Source organism: Triticum dicoccoides, chromosome 5B (assembly GCF_002162155.2).
Source record: "Triticum dicoccoides isolate Atlit2015 ecotype Zavitan chromosome 5B, WEW_v2.0, whole genome shotgun sequence".
Classification (NCBI taxonomy): Eukaryota; Viridiplantae; Streptophyta; class Magnoliopsida; order Poales; family Poaceae; genus Triticum; species Triticum dicoccoides.
The window spans coordinates 6,391,470-6,410,211 of NC_041389.1; the positions used below are offsets into that span (position 1 = coordinate 6,391,470).

Sequence of the window (18,742 nt, forward strand, 5' to 3'; positions counted from 1 at the left end):
ATATATGCATAATGTGTACAATGTGTAGTATCGTAAAATACCAGCAAACGAAAAAGAATTAAAATGGAAACACAAAATTAAATAAAAAAGAAATCATAAAACTAAAAATCCACCAAACCTTATAGTACCGGTTGGTGTTACCAACCGGTACTAAAAGGCTCCAGGCCTCCGGAGCTGGCTCGTGCCACGTGGTTGCCCTTTAGCACCGGTTCGTGCTGAACCGGTACTAAAGGGGGGGGGACCTTTAGTGACCACAATTTAGTGCCGGTTATGTAACCGGCACTAAAGGGCCTTACGAACCGGTGCTATTGCCCGGTTCTGCACTAGTGGCTGACCCCGTTTTCGAAGGTCTCCTGCATCTGCAGCGCGTACTCCAGGTTCCACAACACGTCGCCCATGGACGGCCGGTCCACGCCGTAGTCCGACAAGCATTTCCACGCCGTCTCCGAGAATTTCTTCAGGCAGTCCGGCGCGATCTTGCCCGCCAGCAGCGGGTCGATGATCTCGTCCAGGGTCCCATTCCTCTGGCAGCGCAGCGCGTGATCGGCGAGGCTGACCTGCTCCCTCGGCAGGCTCACGTTCAGCGCCGGCCGCGCGCATAGCACCTCGAACAGCACCACGCCGAACGAGTACACGTCCGACCGGTCCGAAAGCTGCTGCCGCCGGAAGTACTCCGGGTCCAGGTACCCGAAGCTTCCCTTCACAATCGTGCTCACGTGCGTGTGCCCGAAAGACGGCCCGGTGAGCGACAGCCCGAAGTCGGCTATCTTGGCTATCATGCCGCGGTTGCTGTCGCCCAGGAGGATGTTGGTCGACTTGATGTCGCGGTGGATGATGTTCTCCGAGTAGCCTGCGTGCAGGTAGTGCACGCCCCTCGCCGCCCCGATGCAGATCTCCAGCCGCTGCATCCAGGACAGTGCCGGCAGTGCCGGCTCGCCGTAGCCGTACAGGTGTCTTCGCAGCGTGCCTCTCTGCATGTACTCGTACACGAGTATCATCTCCGCCTGCTCGGTGCAGTACCCGATGAGCGACACCACATGCCGGTGCCGGATGCCGGACAGCAGCACGATCTCCGCCTGGAACTCCGGCAGCCCCTGCTTCGAGGTGAGCATGGCACGCTTCACCGCCACAGGCGTGCCATCGCCGAGCGCACCCTTGTACACATTCCCGAACCCGCCGACGCCAATAAGGTTGCGCTCGTGGAAGTTGTCCGTGGCAGCCTTGATCTTCGCCAGCGAGATGTGCAGCTTCTTGCTCGCCCTTTCCTTTAAAATATAGGAGTACATAATAACATAAATAATGTAAATTGCCTTCTGGCCTCACAAATCAAAACAACACTCTTATTTAAACTGTCGGGTTCAAATTTTTTTAAACTATCAATCGGCACATAACCATTGAATTTAAGGAGGGCAAAATCATCAAATGGCACATGATAAATAATGATGGCATTGCAGACTAGGGCCTGTATGATCTATGATGCCTGCTAAACCAAATGCAAGCAGAAAATGCAACATACTCTATGGATCCATAGGTTGTTGCCTCAGTACTTCAGCAGTTATTGCTGGAGAGAGATGATTGGGTTTAATCGTTTGTCCATCAAGGCAGCAATCATCTTTAATTAACCAGCAAGTGCATACCCCGACTCATAGACTACTGCTCGACAAGTCGACATGTACTTCAGCATTAGCTAGTACTACAAAAATACTATAGCACTCTACTACTAATGCCTAGCACATACTACTAATATAGTACAGTATACAATAAAATTAGAAGGAATGGGAAGTGGATCAACCTGATGCTGTGCCAATTGTATCCAATGGTCAGGCACGCCCCCTTTCCACGAACCAGCAACCTATAAAAGATAAAACAAATCAGATTTGCACTATAAAACACACCAGAAGTGCCATTTTTATTGCACAAAATACATTGGAGCGTCAATTTGTCATCAAGATCAGGCCAGAAAATCATATTTTCATGAAGTATCTAATATTGGAGCATTGAACTAGTCGAGTCGAACAAGCTAGTCGGCAGTTAGGTTGCGCCTCATAGAATAGTCGTTTGATTCTTAATCATTGGTACAGACCAAAAAGTAATGCACTCAAACCAGAGGTACCAAAGACAGCACTCAACACGAATAGTCAAACTAAGCAGTCCCCGAAAAATTTGGTAATGGCATATATATATATTCTGTTTATGTAAACGCAAAATCACAAGGGGGCATTTTATTTTCTAATAAGCATATGACTAGATTACAGTGACAGCAAGATTTCAGCAGTAGAATATAGCTGACTGTACATAAAGAGCCTGCAAAACAGTAAAAGTTGTATGACATGTTCACATGTACTGCAGATACAGAAACTTGTAAAGCAGAAAGGTGTGGCTACACTCGGGTGTACTACACTCGAGTTCACAAAAAAAAAACAAGTATCAAACGTGATCCATTCTCACTATAAATATAGAAAGAGTTTGTGGAAATATAAATTAGTCCTGAGTTGAATGTTGAGCAGAAGAATCATAACTTTTCAGCATCCAGTGAGCCAAGCCTGAGAGGCATTAGCAGTTTAGCAACATATGAACCAATCTAAACACATACACACAGCACCGCTCAGTACCGACTTATGACACCTAATTATTACATACATCCTTTCCGTTGAAAATTGATAGTGAATCACTGTTGTGAAAGCCACTACACGAGATGTCTCAGTCAAAAGTAAAATCAAGGCCAACGACAACGATATAATATAACCGTGGCATGCTAAAAACTACGACTCTAATCAACAATGTGTTAATACAATAATGATGAAATGTAGCTACAGCATAATGGTGTTTTTCAAACATTTGGAAGTGAATCTTATCAATACTCAAATTCAAACATAACTTATGGTGAACATGAGAAACCCCATAGCATGACTTCGATCAAAGGTTCAAAGCTTTTCTGATGAAACTGCATACACTTAAACATGAACACGCTAGTTGACCGCATTGTTGTTTCAAATAAAACAGTCGCCCAGCTGCCTTGAGAAATATTTCATTTTTCTCTGAAAAGATTAAACCATTCAGAAAAATGTACTATTTTGCCTCTGTAACAGACAGGATCAAGTAAGCATATCTATCGCATTACAGACCATTCGAAAAATTAAGTTTAGGATTATTTATATTTAAGCCCAAGTAATCAATGATTTTTATTTGACATCCCCAGACATAAAGGTTCAATCCTCCAAAATTACGGAATACAAGGTAGGAGAAAATCCAATCCTTAAAAAAATGCAACATACTAAAAAATAAAATTGCAACACAACACAACTTCTGCACAATAACAAAAACGCCAACTATTCCAACACACTGCCAAACAGTAGCTGACTAGCTAGATTGCTGTTTTTGCTGCCTCAACACGGCCATGCATGAATTTACCTTTGGTACGGATGAACTACTACATCCAGTTTCAGCAGCAAATTCATCCACATTTTGTGTTGCACCAAGCCTATCAATTATATCCTGCATATCTGGTCTTTTCGCTGGGTTAAAGTCACAGCACTCTATCGCTATCTCAGTGCATACTTGTACTTGTACCAGTTGTGTATCTCCGTGTGATTTCTCCAACCTATATCTCCATCTCTCCAGAACCTGCTAAATTGCCATCAGGTGTTATGATTTATGAAAAGAAGTAACACCATGTGTTTCTACATAACACACCTATATCTCCACCTCTCATATTTCAAAATTTATGACCATTTTTACAAGTAGTACTAGCAACCATTAACACTAGTGTTATCAATCACGAGGCACTGATACTACCCTTTTAACACAAACACCAATTAGGAAACTAATTTATTAGTACGGCCCATTGATTGATTTGGGATCTTTCACCACTATAGTAAATAAATATTAATTCTTTATCAAAATTTGCAAAGTCACCTATTATATATTAGTTCTCTATCATATTTGGATTTATGCTCTCGGAGTTTGTTCCTTGGTATTTCAATTTCTAAACTAAGTTCTTTTTTTCTTGAGTGTGAATACCATAAAGAGCAGTATCTTCGGTGCATGGAATTCCATAATTTTGGGTGCCTGACATAAGACACCCGGCAAAAAGTATTTTACTTTTCCTTTTTCAAATGAAGGAGATGTTTGCCAAGTACCCATTTTCAGTTCTCGGCAAATATTTTTTTTGCTTTTCTTCTCCTTTCTTAATGCACAAAGGTTTTTTCCTTCTCTTCTATTTGTGTTATTTTATTTTATTTTCTTTAGTTCCCGGCATTTTTCTCCTCCACTCTTTCTCACCATTTCTCTTCCATCACTATTTACTATTTCCCGCCTTTCTCCCCCGCCATTTTTCCCACCCTTTTCTTTCTCATCTATTTCCTTCCATTTCTTTCCCCTCCATTTCCTGCCATTGTTTGCCCTCTCTTTTACGGCCCTTCTCCGAGGAAGGAACTAGGTTTCAAAAGGGAACGAACCTGGTTTGGATACGAAGTGATTGTAGAATCAGCCACTAGCCTTGAAATTTTGTGCACACTGTACATACACCATTGCATCACACATGTCAAAATTTGGCCTTTTGGGAGTTCATTTGCTATATTTAAGACATTAAGTGCATTATTGGGCATTTAATGCATATAACTTGAAACCTAAATTGTGGATACATGGAATCATGGTTAGAAATGATTGGAAAATCCTACTTGTTGGTAGTCTTTAATATATGTTTAGGTCTTGTGCAAGGAAAAAATAACACTCTCATACACCGGGGGGCAAGACTAGGCCACCAACATGAAGCTTTTTGCCATTTTAATTTTTAGAATAGTATGGGACTTGGCATGGTGCCATGACATGGCCCCAAGAAGGTATGTTAAATTTCAGATTGTTTCACACATTTTTTTACGTGCACTGCTAACCAACTGGACCATCTCCTAGGAAGGAACTGTTTCGACATGGAAAGTGTCAGGTTTGGAGGTGAAAGTGACTGTTCATTTATCTGTTGGCCTTGGAACATTTCTCACACTCAACACACACCATTACATATAACATGTAAATTTTTTGCATGTTCTAGGGCCCGCTTGCTGTATTTAAGCCACTAAATGGATCTGTAGGCATTTAATTTATATAATTCCAATGCGAACTCTGGGTAGTTGAAAATCGCCAGAAATTGGTCGAAAATCCTACTTGTATTCTTTAGTCTATGTTTAGGCCTTGTTAAAGAAAGAATACGACTCCCATACACCGGGGGCCAAGACTAGGCCATCAACCTAGAGGTTTAATTTTGGTTTAATTCTCAGAAAAATGAACTGAGTTTGAAAAACATGAAACTTGCCATGTGTCATGATATGATGCCTAGAGGTTGTGGTAATAATTTGCGATTGTTTCATAAAAGTTGTTTTGTAGACTCCTTACAAACTGGATCATCTTTAAGGAAAGAACTACGTTTCAAGAGGGAACAAGTCTGTTTGGAGGTGAAGTGACCATTGATTCATCTCGTTGGCTTGAAGTGACCATTGATTTATTGTGTCAAATTTGGATTTTTTTTTCTAGGGTTCGATTGATATATTTAGATATTAAGCGCACTTTTATGAATTTAATGGATATAATTCAAATTTATACATAAAATAATCATTAGATACGGGTTTAAAAATCTTATTGGTGGTCTTTAATCTATGTGTAGGACTTATCTAAGGAAATAACAGTAATCCTAAACACCGGGTAGCTGAGACTCGGACACCAACATGGCGGTTATTGATATGTTAATTCTCAGAAATTCAAACAAAGCCTGAAATTGACGGAACTTGGCATTGTGTCAATATATGATCCCTAGGGGTTGTTATACACAGGTAGGATTTTACGCAGAAGTTGTCACATATACTGCTTACAAAGCAGACCATCTCCAAGGAAGAAGCTAGGATTCAAAGGGAACGGGTGAGGTTTGGACGCGAAGCAGCCGCTGATTTATCCATTGGTCTTGAAACTTTTCTACACTCAGCACACACTGTTACAACTAATATTTCAAAATTTAGAATTTTACTGAGTCCGTTCAAAATATTGAAGTCATTAAGTGCCTTTTTGACATTTAAATTTTAGATAAAATTTATGAAAATTCCAAAAAAAGTTATATGTAGAAAATGTATTGAGGTATAGAAGATATAAAATGTATACGGTATACACGCTATATTTTATGGTCAGACATCAGACATACAAATGGATTTTGTAGCACTTGGCAAAATCTTATGTATACTAATGCTCACCAAAGCCATCCTATGTTTTGATTGGCCAGGCCAACGCCCCCACATATCACCATCTCGATTGCCCTTTCCATCTCTCAGTTTTCTCAATGTCGTTCTCTTCTTTCACCTCTCTCCCTTTCCCTGCTCATCCACCAGCAACAGCTGCGACCAACAGCGCATGGCGGCGGCAGCCAGCAAGGACAACATTTCCATCTTGCCCTGGTGGCGGCCGACGATGATGAGAGGAGGGAGATGGTGGGTTGTGGCGGCTGCAACAACTCATCCCATCGGCCACTTCTCTCTGTATCTATATATCTATCCATCCATCCATCTATCTATCTATGTGTGTGTGTTTGCGCGCGCAACGGCGACGACCGATGACCGATGATGCGGGCATGGGCACGACAACGGGCGACGATGCAGGGCATGTGCATGACGTGCAGGACTGGTTCTTCCATGGCCACTAGGAAGGACCAGAGTGCACAGGGACCACGGTCCAACTGCGTCGACATCAGGCGACGCCTTCTTTATCTTATGCAAATAATGATTTGCTGAATTCCTCCTGAGCGGTACTCAGCAAAACCGTGGGACACGTAGCAACGCTGTTTCCTTTTGCTGGACGTCAGCTGCTTTCTTTTACCGAGTAGTTTCATTTGACACTTGACGAAGGCTTTGACGAGTGCCAGACGGATGACATTCGATAAACCCCGCCTTGCCGACATGGTGCACGCCTAGTTTATTTTGGCCTTCGTCAAGTATTCCTTGTACTCGACATCTACGTACTGTCTTTCCTATTGTGTATGGTAACATTGTAGTGTATGGCAAAATGTTACAATTCTAATACCGGGGACATCCAAATTGTAATACTCCTTCCTTTTCATTTTATTAGGCCTATCTTAAAAATCACCGAGGGCCTAATCAAGTCAAGTCATCAATTCCCTCTCACATGCATGCATCATGCATGGCCATCCCTCTCCTTCATGAATTGGCTTGTTCACTAGTGCCACATTGGGAACTAAAATTAGCCAATAATTAATGTGGCCTTAATTAATGATTACCTATTCACAAAGCAAATGGGCCATGTAAACTCAAAATTCTGGACTTTTTACATGGGCCGAAAAGGCTGTTCCTGTGCACTATATCTTAAGCTATATCTAATGCAATAAAATAAATGTTCTGATATAGCACTCCAAGTGCACTATATCTTAGGGTTGTATCTTAAACAACTCATTTAATTTCTTTTGTTAGAGCAAAGTGATGAGATGTCTTGGTTTTGTTACAAAGATCTATATTTAGATTAAGTTAAAATTGCTCTCTTTCCACATTACAAAGAGTGCCGTATGAACTTTTTACCTATAAAATCATGCTATGCTACAAGCATTAGGAGTGACCTAATAAATTGAAAAGGAGGGATTATCTGGTAATGCACAGATGCATTGTCGTTATTTCAAAAGAAATGAGGTTATTTGGGAAATTTGAGGCTACCTTGATACCAGCAGAAAAGATGTTTAGTTCTTTGGAAGATAATAATTTGTGCTTTCCGCTGCTATTTTCTTTCGAAAATGATATTATGCTATGTCTAAACAAAAGAATGATATAATACAAGGTAATGTAGTATTGAAATGAACTTGTCTTACGTTTTCAACATCAACATACCCCTTGTCTCCTGTTAGTATGTCTATGATTATAATACCAAGACTATATATGTCCGACTTGAATGTGATCTGTCTACCCCCAAAGAATTCTGGTGCCAAATATCCCCTGCATGAATATTTATATAATATAACTAATCAATGGGAAAAGGGATCGATATTCATTCATACATAACAAAAATGAGCTTCAAAGAGTCCTAGCAAGCTTACATAGTTCCAATCAACTTTGAAGCAACAGTTCGGGTTTGCTTTTCATCGAAGCACCTCGAAAGACCAAAATCGGTAATTTTTGGCATCATATGGTCATCTAATAATATATTTTCGGGTTTAAGATCCAAGTGAACTATGTGCTTTTGGTGAAGATAATACAAACCGTTACAAATTCCAATGATAATTTGATAGCGTTGTCTCCATTCAAGTCCACAAGATGCATCTACAAAATGGGAGAGGAGAAAATTGGTTTAGTACTTGATATACTTGAAGTCGTTAGTCATTGAACGCTAAATATATGGACTTAAACAAAATACGTGCCACATCATCCTACCAGTGATTTTCTTATCAAGACTTCCATTGCGTAGATATTCAAAACAGAGCAACCTTTCTCGTACATCTGCCAAGACGAGCTTTCCCTTGTAGTCTACCATTTCCCCTTGTGCGTTAGAGCAATATCCTAGAAACCGTACTATATTTTTGTGCTTTGCCTTCATTAGACAATGGATCTCTTCGCTGAATTGCTTCTCGTCAATACAAAATGTTTCGAAAAGCTTCTTCACAGCAATTGTGCCATTGTCAAGCATCCCCTATAACCGCAGCATGCTTTGGCAGCGTTAACTTAAGTTTTCAGATGAATTCTGATGAAGACAAGGGCAACCAAGAGTTATCATATTCATACCTTATAAACAACTGCAAAGCCACCATAGCCGATGGCTTGGTCTTCAGAGAAACTGCTAGTGATATCCTCCAGAAGTGATAATGGTAGGGGCATTGGTTCCACATTTTCATCAAATAACATACACTCCAGTTTACTTCGTGCGATAATGGCTTGGTGGTCCATTTGCTGTTACAAGCAAAATAACCTTGAAACAAGAAAAACTGCAATATTCATGAGCCTATTAGACTTGGGTATATCACTCAGATCATGAAGAGCAGAGTAAATAAATATCATGACAATACACTTATTTCTTAGATAAAGTTTGCAATGAAACACCTTTAAGAAAAAAATGACATCACTAATCTTTAGCATGATATATTTCACAAAACCCAAAGGCTTTTGCATTTTCTCAACGGGAAAACATAGCTAAAGATGAAAATGGAGGTCGGATCTTAACCGTATGATGTCACGACCATGGAGAGCACTACTTCGCTATCTTGAGAAGATAATTTCCTGGAACAAAAGTAAACAATGGTAATTACCTGGAGAAGCCCGCTGCAGTGCTATGTAGAGATGGCGAGTTTCAGATGTTGCCTAGTCCCGTGGAGAAGGGTGTTTCTCTAGGTGTAGGTACTTTCTGAGAGGTGAGAATCACGAGATCTACATCCTGCACAAAAATACAACTACAACTCCTGTTGAGAAAAAAATGTTTGATTACTTGTTATGCTGGACCCAGGTGGAAGAAAGATTTTGAAATAGTTGAGCTGAGTCTAGACAGGTCATGCTGTTATTCTCTGAACAAATCAGCATTCTCTTACATTCGTAAGTCAAAGGCACAGAGCAGAAGTTCATTGTTCAAAGCTAAGGCAGAGTGTCCTTGGAATAAATTATCCGAAAAATGAATTGGTGCACATATTTAACACACACCACTAGTTTGCAGCCCACCGTTTACCTTCAAGTTGCAACCGCAATGCCAGCAGAGTTTATTGTCTTTTTTTTGCATGGACAACAGAGTTTATTGTCAGCAATGCCAACTAGGTGCACCTAAGTAGATGACCCCCACTACTTTGATTTCTCTTAACATGCAGCTATGCCTCAGAAGTTGGTGAGCGCTTAGTTGCGTTGTTCGTGTTGTCGGGTTTCTTAAAAAATAATCACCATGTTTCAAAATTTAATTGGAGACCTCAATTGAATGTGGTCTCTTTAAAACTAGGGAGCTTAGTGTTAAGAGGATACCTAAGTAGATGTTCCCCACTGTTTTGATTTCTGTTAACATGTAGCTATAAGGCCTTAGTAATTGCTACATCAGCTACCATGTTCCAATCGGTGCTTCTGTTTCCAACTGTAATAGCAGAAGAGCTGAACTTAGTAATTGCAGGCTGTGACTGCATGTCTTCTCCACTATAAGGCCTTTCCTAGTGCTCCACGGTGTACAAATACTAAGCATGCCACATACGCAAAAAAGTGACATGGCATAGTAATTAAGGAGGAGAGATAGCACTTTAGTGACCACAGAAAGAAACAATGCCAAACACACCAAACTAGGCAAAACAGTTAAATGAAGGAAGCTATCCCATGCATGAAAGAGTTTAGGTGCTAAATCATCAAACGAGCTTAGCTACAACAAGTTAAGCACCTATGCATTGTGACTTGAGTTGCTAAGCCATTTACTACATTTGCACCACATCTAAACACCTTTACATTGGAAGGGCTAGCCATCTGATTCTTTCATGAAGCCACATCCCCTTCCTAGGCCCACACCTTCCCCACGAGTCACTTTGCTTCCTCTTAAATGTCCCATCCAGCCCCTTCCCCTACACGAGTCTTCTTATTCACTGAGTTACGATCCAGGCAACCGAACAGGCGCTGCTCCACTAACCTGATCCCTAGACCTCTCCCCTTCAATCTATAAAGGTTAACTTCATGGCACTACAACCTGGAAATCAAGATCCCCTTCATAGCTCTACTCCTCTTACCGAAAAAGAGTTTCCCCTCGCTTTGTATTCCAAAGCAAACCACCATTGTACACATCGCAATGCTGGGGTGAGCAGCACAACAAGCCCAAAGAAAAAGAAAAAGAAAAAATGCCAACAGCGGCAGCTCGACAAAGCGCGGAAGACCCGCGACCGCTGCGCCCTCCAGAAACAAACCACCACAGTCCGAGGCTCCGATCTACCACGAACTATGTAGCACCTCCAAGAAGGGATGCGACGCCGACGACGCTACTGCCCGGACAAGTCCTAGGGTTTCCCCCAGTACGCGGAGGGAGGTGGGGGATAGCTACTCCGGACACCCTCCAAGAAGGGATAGTGGCACCCGCCGGTGTCAACGCATCGGAGCCGGACGAACCGGCAAGGATTTCTCCCGCACGCCAAACCCCACCAGCCAATCGGAGCCGACCAGCCAAACCACCGCCCAACTATGTGCCATCACGGTTGCACCGCCACCAACACCGTCTCGCTGCGAACACCACCACGAGGCCAAGAAGACCGAAGAGAAGATCCGAGCGACGGGAGCAGCAGCATCAAGGCCGAGCGGGAGGAACCACCGCCCAACTATGTGCCATCACGGTTGCATCGCCACCAACACCGTCTCGCTGCGAACACCACCACGAGGCCAAGAAGACCGGAGAGAAGATCCGAGCGACGAGAGCAGCAGCATCAAGGCCGAGCGGGAGGAACCACCTCCACCGCCGTCGTGCGGGAGGCCCGCGCCTCCGGCACCGTCGTGGTAGTCGTCCGGACACGGCAGCGGGGCATACCAGGCCACCCCTGGCCCGGCGAGGCCCGAAACGTGCCCGCTAAGCCCCGCCGGCCACGCTGCAGCAAGCTGGCCTCGACGCCACCAACACCCCGCCGATCATCGCTGCTCGCCACCGCCTCCTGAAGGCCATGCCGATGCCACGCCTGTCGCCGGCCCGCCCTGTCGTGGTTCTAAGCCTGACAGTAGAGTGGGGGGTAGGTATGGAGAGGCAAGGTCCTAGCTATGGAGAGGTTGTAAGCACAAAGGATGTACGAGTTCAGGCCCTTCTCGGAAGAAGTAACAGCCCTACGTCTCGGAGCCCGGAGGCGGTCGAGTGGATTATGAATGTATGAATTACAAGGTGCCGAACCCTTCTACCTGTGGAGGAGGGTGGCTTATATAGAGTGCGCCAGGACCCTAGCCAGCCCACGCAGGAGAGGGTTTAAGGTGAGTTAAGTCTGGGGCGTTACTGGTAACGCCCCACATAAAGTGCCTTTACTATCATAAAGTCTACTTGATTACAGGCCGTTGCAGTGCAGAGTGCCTCTTGACCTCCTGGTGGTCGAGTGAGTCTTCGTGGTCGAGTCCTTCAGGCCAGTCGAGTGAATCCTCGTTGGTCGACTGGAAGGCGACCTCTTCTAAGGATGTCCTAGGGTAAGTTACTTGGATCAGGTCCATGATCCTACCCTAGGTACACAACCCCATCATTAGCCCCCGAATGGATCGAGGCTTCGAGTGAAGAAGGAGTTGATGTCGTTTCCGATTAACCTTTGCGCTCCGGTTGTGCGCTGTTTTGGACCAAAGAATCCCTTTGTCGACAGGAAACAAATTGCCTTCAGTCAACTTGATCCATTCTGTTTTTGCGTCGAGTGATCTTTCAGGCTTCGACGATCTCCGAGCGACGGATCGCCGGAAACACCGCGCTTGACAGACTGATTTGTTGCTCGCGGATTCCGCGGGATGCGAAATTTTGGGGCGCGCGCGAAGCGGGGCGGACCGCGGCGCTCGGATGGGACGGGGCATGGACGCCTCGATCTCCGCGCCGCCTTTTTCGCCATGTATCCCGCCTGCATAACTGTTCCAGATATGATTAGATCGCCCGGGCCCGCCTGTCATCCACTCGGAAGGGACCTTATAAATGTGCCCGGCGAGGATTTCTGTGCTGCGCCTTAGCATTCTTCCCCTCTCTCTGCTTCCTTCCTCCCTGCTCAGCGTGCTCGCTCTCGCCCCCGCACCACTTCCCTTTGCGCATCTCGCCGGCGACCATGGCCAAGGAGAAGACGGCGGCGCTGGAGCGCGCAAAGAAGGCGTCGGCATCGGAGAAGGCGAAAGGAAGGTCCACCAGCCGCGGTGGGTCCTCGTCCAGATCCCGCCTGCCGAAGGGCTGGGTCCAAGGAGACTGGATCCAGTCGACCATCACGGAGAATGACCTCCTCGACATGGCCAACGAGGGCTTGATCCCCCACGGAGCTGCGAGGCTTCCGGGGAAGGAGTGGCAGCCCCAGCCAGAAGAGGGTGAGTGTGTGCTTTTGGCCACCCATGTTGATCGCGGGTTTTCCTTGCCACCGAGTGTTTTCTTTCGTGGCTTTTTGAACTTCTTCGGAGCGTAGCTCCACCACTTTACCCCAAACTCCATTGCCTATCTTGCCGCGTTCGTGTCCATGTGTGAGGGTTTCTTGGGCTGTCGACCGCACTGGGGTTTGTTCAAACATATATTCACGTGTCGATCTCAGACCGTGAAGAAGGCGAGCCCAGGTGATGAGAGAACCCGAGTCGTCCAAATGTGCGGAGGCCTGGGGATTCAGGTGAGGAATAAGAGCACCTTCCCGCCCATGACCTTTCCCGAGTCCGTCAGAGGCTGGCAGTCGACTTGGTTCTACTGCCAGGTCCAGTCGACGCCAGGGCAGTCGAGTGGACTCCCTCCGTTCACCATGGACCGAGTGAGCAAGCCTTCCCCTCTGAAGCTGATTCCGGAGGAGAAAGCTGACGTGAAGATGTTGATGGAGCGCGTGGTGCAGTTGGTTCGGGAGGGAGTGACGGGCATGGATCTCCTGGAGGTCTTCCTCAGGCGTCGCATCCAGCCCCTCCAGTTCCGGAGCCACTGCATGTGGTTGTACTGTGGGACCGAAGACGAGACTAGAGTCCATCCAGAAGCAGTCGACGATGTCACTCTGGAAAGATGGATGGTAGCCGTCACCGGAAACAAGGACAACCCACGCGGAGCCAGAAGGATTCCTCCACTCGACCACAACAGTGATCCAAATAAGGTACACTTGCCCTGCTCTCCACTGCATTCTTGTCGCATTCATCTCTGTTTACTCTGCCGACCGGTCGACTGATCATTGTCTTGATATCTGCTAGGCCCTCACCGAGCTGTACTCGATGCCCAATGGGGCACAAACTCCGACTGAGGAGGGTGAGGCGAGTGGGGGCGAGAGCCAGGACGAGGAGGAATGGGACTCGGACGTTGCAGGGGACGACGACGACGATGATGATGACGACGGCGATGATGATGATGCCGAAGATGAGGAGGAAGAGGAGGAGGTCGTGCCACCGCGCTCGGAAAGGCGGTCGAAGCTCGTCCACGACCCTTCGACTGAACGCGGCAAGGGGGTTGCGACGCAGTCGACCAAGCGCCCTAGGACCACTTCTCCAGCGCCGACTGAAAAGGCGCCGAAGCAGGCTAGGGGGGCTCCGCCAAAGCCGACCAAGCTCCTGCCGAAAATGAAGGTGTCCATCCCCACCATATCAGGGTAATTGTGCTGCCCATATTTTCTTATTCTGTGCGAACTTTATCTCTGGTCGACGCTGAAGTTAGTCGACTGATCCTTTGGAGTTGCAGTGCTGCTACTTCTGAGACCTCGGCCCGGGCTGATGACCACGAGATGGAGGATGCAGCAACTTCGAATCCAGGTACTGTGTTCTTAACACCGTTCTTAGTCGACTGACACGCGATCTCTGATCCTGATCCTTCTCCGCAGCTCCACCCAACACTGTTATCAATCTCCCTGACGACGACGAGGATGAAGAACCACTGACACGCAGGAGGAGTCGGAAAGCGTCCGCCAGAAGGTACCTCAGGATGTGACGGCGCCTGAGATTCTGACTGTGGAGGAAGGGAACACCACTCGACACACGGTGTCCTTCGCAAATCCACTGACGAGTGCTCAGCAGCCCTCCCTCTTTACGACGCACCACGTCCCAGAGGACCAAGCTGGCGCAGCGAAGGAGGCAATACGCCAGGCGGGACTCATGATGGAGCAGCTGAAGACCATCCGGGACGCGAGCCAGGCAGCTTATGACGCCAGTTCTGCCCTCCAAAGCAATGTCCAGGTCAGTCGACCGCTGTTTGTTCTGTTGGATATGCTACCAAAAACTTTTCTTTTCCGGAATTTATATTAGTCACCCACTGGGTGTGTCGAATAAACTCCGTGTTAGCGGGGGCACGCTGAGTGCACCCGCTGGGTGTAGTCCCCGAGGCTAAGGCCAACTGCTGGCAGTCGGCCTTAGGCTTTATGATGTCAATCTTTCTGTCAGTCGACTGGTCGACTGGACTTCACAAACCGGTGGGGGCACGCTGAGTGCACCCACTGGGTGTAGTCCCCAAGGCTAAGGTCGACTGCTGGCAGTCGGCTTTAGGCTTTATGACGTCAATATTTCTTTCAGTCGACTATGTCGACTGGATTTCACAAACCGGTGGGGCACGCTGAGTGCACCCACTGGGTGTAGTCCCCGAGACTGTGGTCGACTGCTTGCAGTTGATCACAGTCTTAGAGAATGCATCTCTCTCTTTTTTTTTTTGAGGTCGACTGGTCGACTTTGTCTTCAACAGGATTAGTGGGGGCACGCTGAGTGCACCCACTGGGTGTAGTCCCCGAGACTACGGTCGAATGCTTGTATTTGGCTGTAGTCTTAGAAACGTGTGTTTATCCCCTTTTTCACTCGGAAGTGAATTATATTTGACATTTAGTCGATTGGTTCTTCACAGAACTCCTGTGATCTTGTGGCTCGCTACTCAGAGCTGGAACAAAAACATACTCAAGTCGAGCTGAGCTTGAAGCTGGTTCAGGAGAAGCTGACAAAGGCAAAGGAGGAGACCGAAGGTATGTTTGGTGAGACGCTGACGACTGCTTTTCCCCTTGCTTGTTTCAGCATCTGATCTTGTTGTAACTTGCAGGTAAGGTAAGGGAGGCCCAGCAGAAGAAAGACCTTGAGCTAGCTGAGAAGATCAAGCTTGCTGACGAGAAGTTAGCTTCAGTCACCAAGCTCGAACAAGACAATACCAATCTGAAAGCTGCTCTTGGGATTGCCAACAAGGAGGTCAGTCGACTGAAAACTGACAAAGCTGCCCTGACCAACCAAGTCAGCAAATTGACTGAGAAGAAAACTGAACTGGAGGCCTTCCTGAGTGGCCTTGCCAAGAAGTTGTTCCTTATGCTTGAAGGTAGACCTCCATGTTTGGCAAATATTTCCAATTGTGGCTTTTTCCATTCGACTATCTCCTTGACTTAGTGATCACCCTTGCAGAATTTTGTCAAAACTTTAAAGAAGAAACCAGCCGACTGGAGCCAAACCTTGACCCCGTCAATTCTCCGGTGAACGACGAAGTTGCCATGGATGTTTTTCGACTGGAGTCTCGTGTTGCAGCTGTCGTGGACTATCTCGCAAGGCTGAAGGCCGCCACATCTCGCATCGACTCGACGCTCTGGCCTGAGGAGACACTTCAGAATGACCTTGAGTCGCTGATGGTCCGCTTGAACACGATCCCTGGTCGAGTGCAGGAGTGGAAGAAGTCCTCGGCTCGGTGTGGTGCAGATGTCGCTCTGTGTCTGGCCCGAGTCCACTGCAAAGATGCGCGAGAAGAGAAGCTGGCGGCCCTTCGGGTGGCCAATACCAAGAAGCACGACTTCAGATCCTTTATGGAAACTTTCCTTGCAGCTGCCACTCGGATCGCCGACGGGATTGACCTTGATGAATTTGTTGCACCTTCCAGCCCTCCACAGGAGGGGTAAAAAACTTCTTCTGGCTCGACGTTTTAAATTTGCCTCGGTATGCCGAGTGAAATTGTAACCGACAAACCTGAACAGGCTTGACGCCTGAGCACTTTCGGTTCCTTTAGATGTCGATTCAAACTTGGATTTGCTGCTTGAATACGATTGCCTTCGGCTCGGAATGTCTTTTGCAGGTTCAAAGCAAGGTGCCTGTGCTGCAATCGACTTATTCTTTAGTCCACTTAGACGAGCACTGGGCTGCAGCTAAGCCCTCCGAATGAGAGGGTTGCTCTCCACTTGGCAGGGTTTTTATACCTTAGGCGAGCGCTTGGACTGCAGCTAAGCCCACGAGTGAGAGGGTTGCTCTTCACTCGGTAGGATTTTTGTAACTTAGGCGAGCACAGGGCTGCAGCTAAGCCCCCGAGTGAGAGGGTTGCTCTTCACTCGGTAGGATTTTCACAACTTAGGCAGGTGCTTGGACTGCAGCTAAGCCCCCGAGTGAGAGGGTTGCTCTTCACTCGGTAGGATTTTCACAACTTAGGCGAGTGCTTGGACTGCAGCTAAGCCCCCGAGTGAGAGGGTTGCTCTTCACTCGGTAGGATTTTTATAACTTAGGCGAAACGGATTCGCAGCTAAGCCTCCGAGTGGGAGCCTGGCTCACCACTCGGTAGGATTTTTATAACTTAGGCGAGTGCTTGGACTGCAGCTAAGCCCCCGAGTGAGAGGGTTGCTCTTCACTCGGTAGGATTTTTGTAACTTAGGCGAGCACAGGGCTGCAGCTAAGCCCCCGAGTGAGAGGGTTGCTCTTCACTCGGTAGGATTTTCACAACTTAGGCGAGTGCTTGGACTGCAGCTAAGCCCCCGAGTGAGAGGGTTGCTCTTCACTCGGTAGGATTTTTATAACTTAGGCGAGCACGAGGCTGCAGCTAAGCCTCTGAGTGGAAGGCTGGCTTACCACTCGGTAGGATTTTGATAACTTAGGCGAAACGGATTCGCAGCTAAGCCTCTGAGTGGGAGTCTGGCTCACCACTCGGTAGGATTTTTACAAACTTAGGCGAAACGGATTCGCAACTAAGTCACCCACTGAGGGGAATTTTATTGGAAAATAAAAATAAAAAGTGACAGATATTGTGGAGGAACTATGACACTATTATTTTGAGGTCCATGAACTACAAAAGTACTTTATTGCAACTCATCCGAGTGATAAAACTTAAGTGTAAAATGGGCGGAGTAGCTCCGCGTTCCAAGCTCGGGGCTCGTCGATATTATGCTCGACGTTGTAGAGACGGTACGCCCCGTTGTGGAGAACCTTGGTGACGATGAAGGGGCCTTCCCAAGAAGGAGCAAGCTTGTGTGGTTTGTGCTGATCCACTCGGAGAACCAAATCCCCTTCCTGGAAGGCTCGACCTCTCACATTTCGGGCGTGGAAACGGCGCAGAACTTGTTGGTAGATGGTCGATCGGATCAGAGCCATCTCCCTTTCTTCCTCTAAAAGGTCGACTGCGTCCTGCCGCGCTTGTTCAGCTTCTGCTTCGTTGTAGATTTCAACTCGAGGAGCATTGTGGAGAAGATCACTCGGCAAGACTGCTTCAGCTCCATAGACCAAGAAGAATGGAGTTCTTCCGGTCGACCGATTAGGCGTGGTCCGCAGTCCCCAGAGTACAGATGGAAGTTCGTCGACCCAAGCTCCAGCCGCGTGTTTGAGATCACGCATCAGTCGAGGCTTCAGTCCCTTGAGAATCAGTCCATTAGCTCGCTCTGCTTGTCCATTCGACTGCGGATGGGCGACTGATGTGTAGTCGACCCGTGTGCCTTGGGAGTCGCAGAAAGCTCTGAATTCCTCTGAGTCAAAGTTCGACCCATTATCCGTAATGATGCTGTGCGGGACACCATATCTGAATATTAGTTCCCTGATGAAGCTAACAGCAGTACCAGTGTCAAGGCTCTTGATTGGTTTAGCCTCGATCCACTTGGTGAACTTGTCGACTGCCACCAGTACATGCGTGAAGCCACTTCGTCCTGTTCTCAAAGGACCGATCATGTCCACCCCCCAAACTGCAAAAGGCCAGACGAGTGGGATGGTCTTCAAAGCTGACGCAGGCTTGTGCGACATATTCGAGTAGAACTGACATCCCTCGCACTTATCTACTATCTCTTTTGCCATCTCATTCGCCTTGGGCCAGTAAAATCCGGCTCGGTATGCTTTGGCCACGATGGTCCGAGAGGACGCATGATGACCACAGGTCCCCGAGTGAATATCATTGAGGATGAGTC

At 46.8% G+C, this 18,742-nt stretch overlaps 1 protein-coding gene across 6 annotated transcripts in view; it reads right to left on the reverse strand.

Moving 5' to 3' along the window:
• Positions 1 to 215: 215 nt before the first annotated feature.
• LOC119306997 (receptor-like protein kinase ANXUR2) overlaps positions 216 to 18,742 on the reverse strand; it is a 28,289-nt gene continuing 9,762 nt past the window's right edge. Inside the window, exons 4-12 of one of the 6 annotated variants that reach the window (XM_037583074.1) lie at positions 9,972 to 10,077; positions 9,278 to 9,427; positions 8,757 to 8,956; positions 8,409 to 8,664; positions 8,075 to 8,297; positions 7,850 to 7,973; positions 3,412 to 3,627; positions 1,793 to 1,852; positions 216 to 1,265 (exon numbers count right to left, since the gene is read on the reverse strand). In XM_037583074.1, coding sequence (XP_037438971.1) covers positions 324 to 1,265; positions 1,793 to 1,852; positions 3,412 to 3,627; positions 7,850 to 7,973; positions 8,075 to 8,297; positions 8,409 to 8,664; positions 8,757 to 8,918 — 1,983 coding nt within the window. In that variant the 5' untranslated portion in view covers positions 8,919 to 8,956; positions 9,278 to 9,427; positions 9,972 to 10,077 and the 3' untranslated portion in view covers positions 216 to 323. The remainder of the gene's footprint in view (positions 1,266 to 1,792; positions 1,853 to 3,411; positions 3,628 to 7,849; positions 7,974 to 8,074; positions 8,298 to 8,408; positions 8,665 to 8,756; positions 8,957 to 9,277; positions 9,428 to 9,971; positions 10,078 to 18,742) is intronic. The other 5 variants (XM_037583075.1, XM_037583077.1, XM_037583076.1 and 2 more) reach the window with 5 other exon arrangements.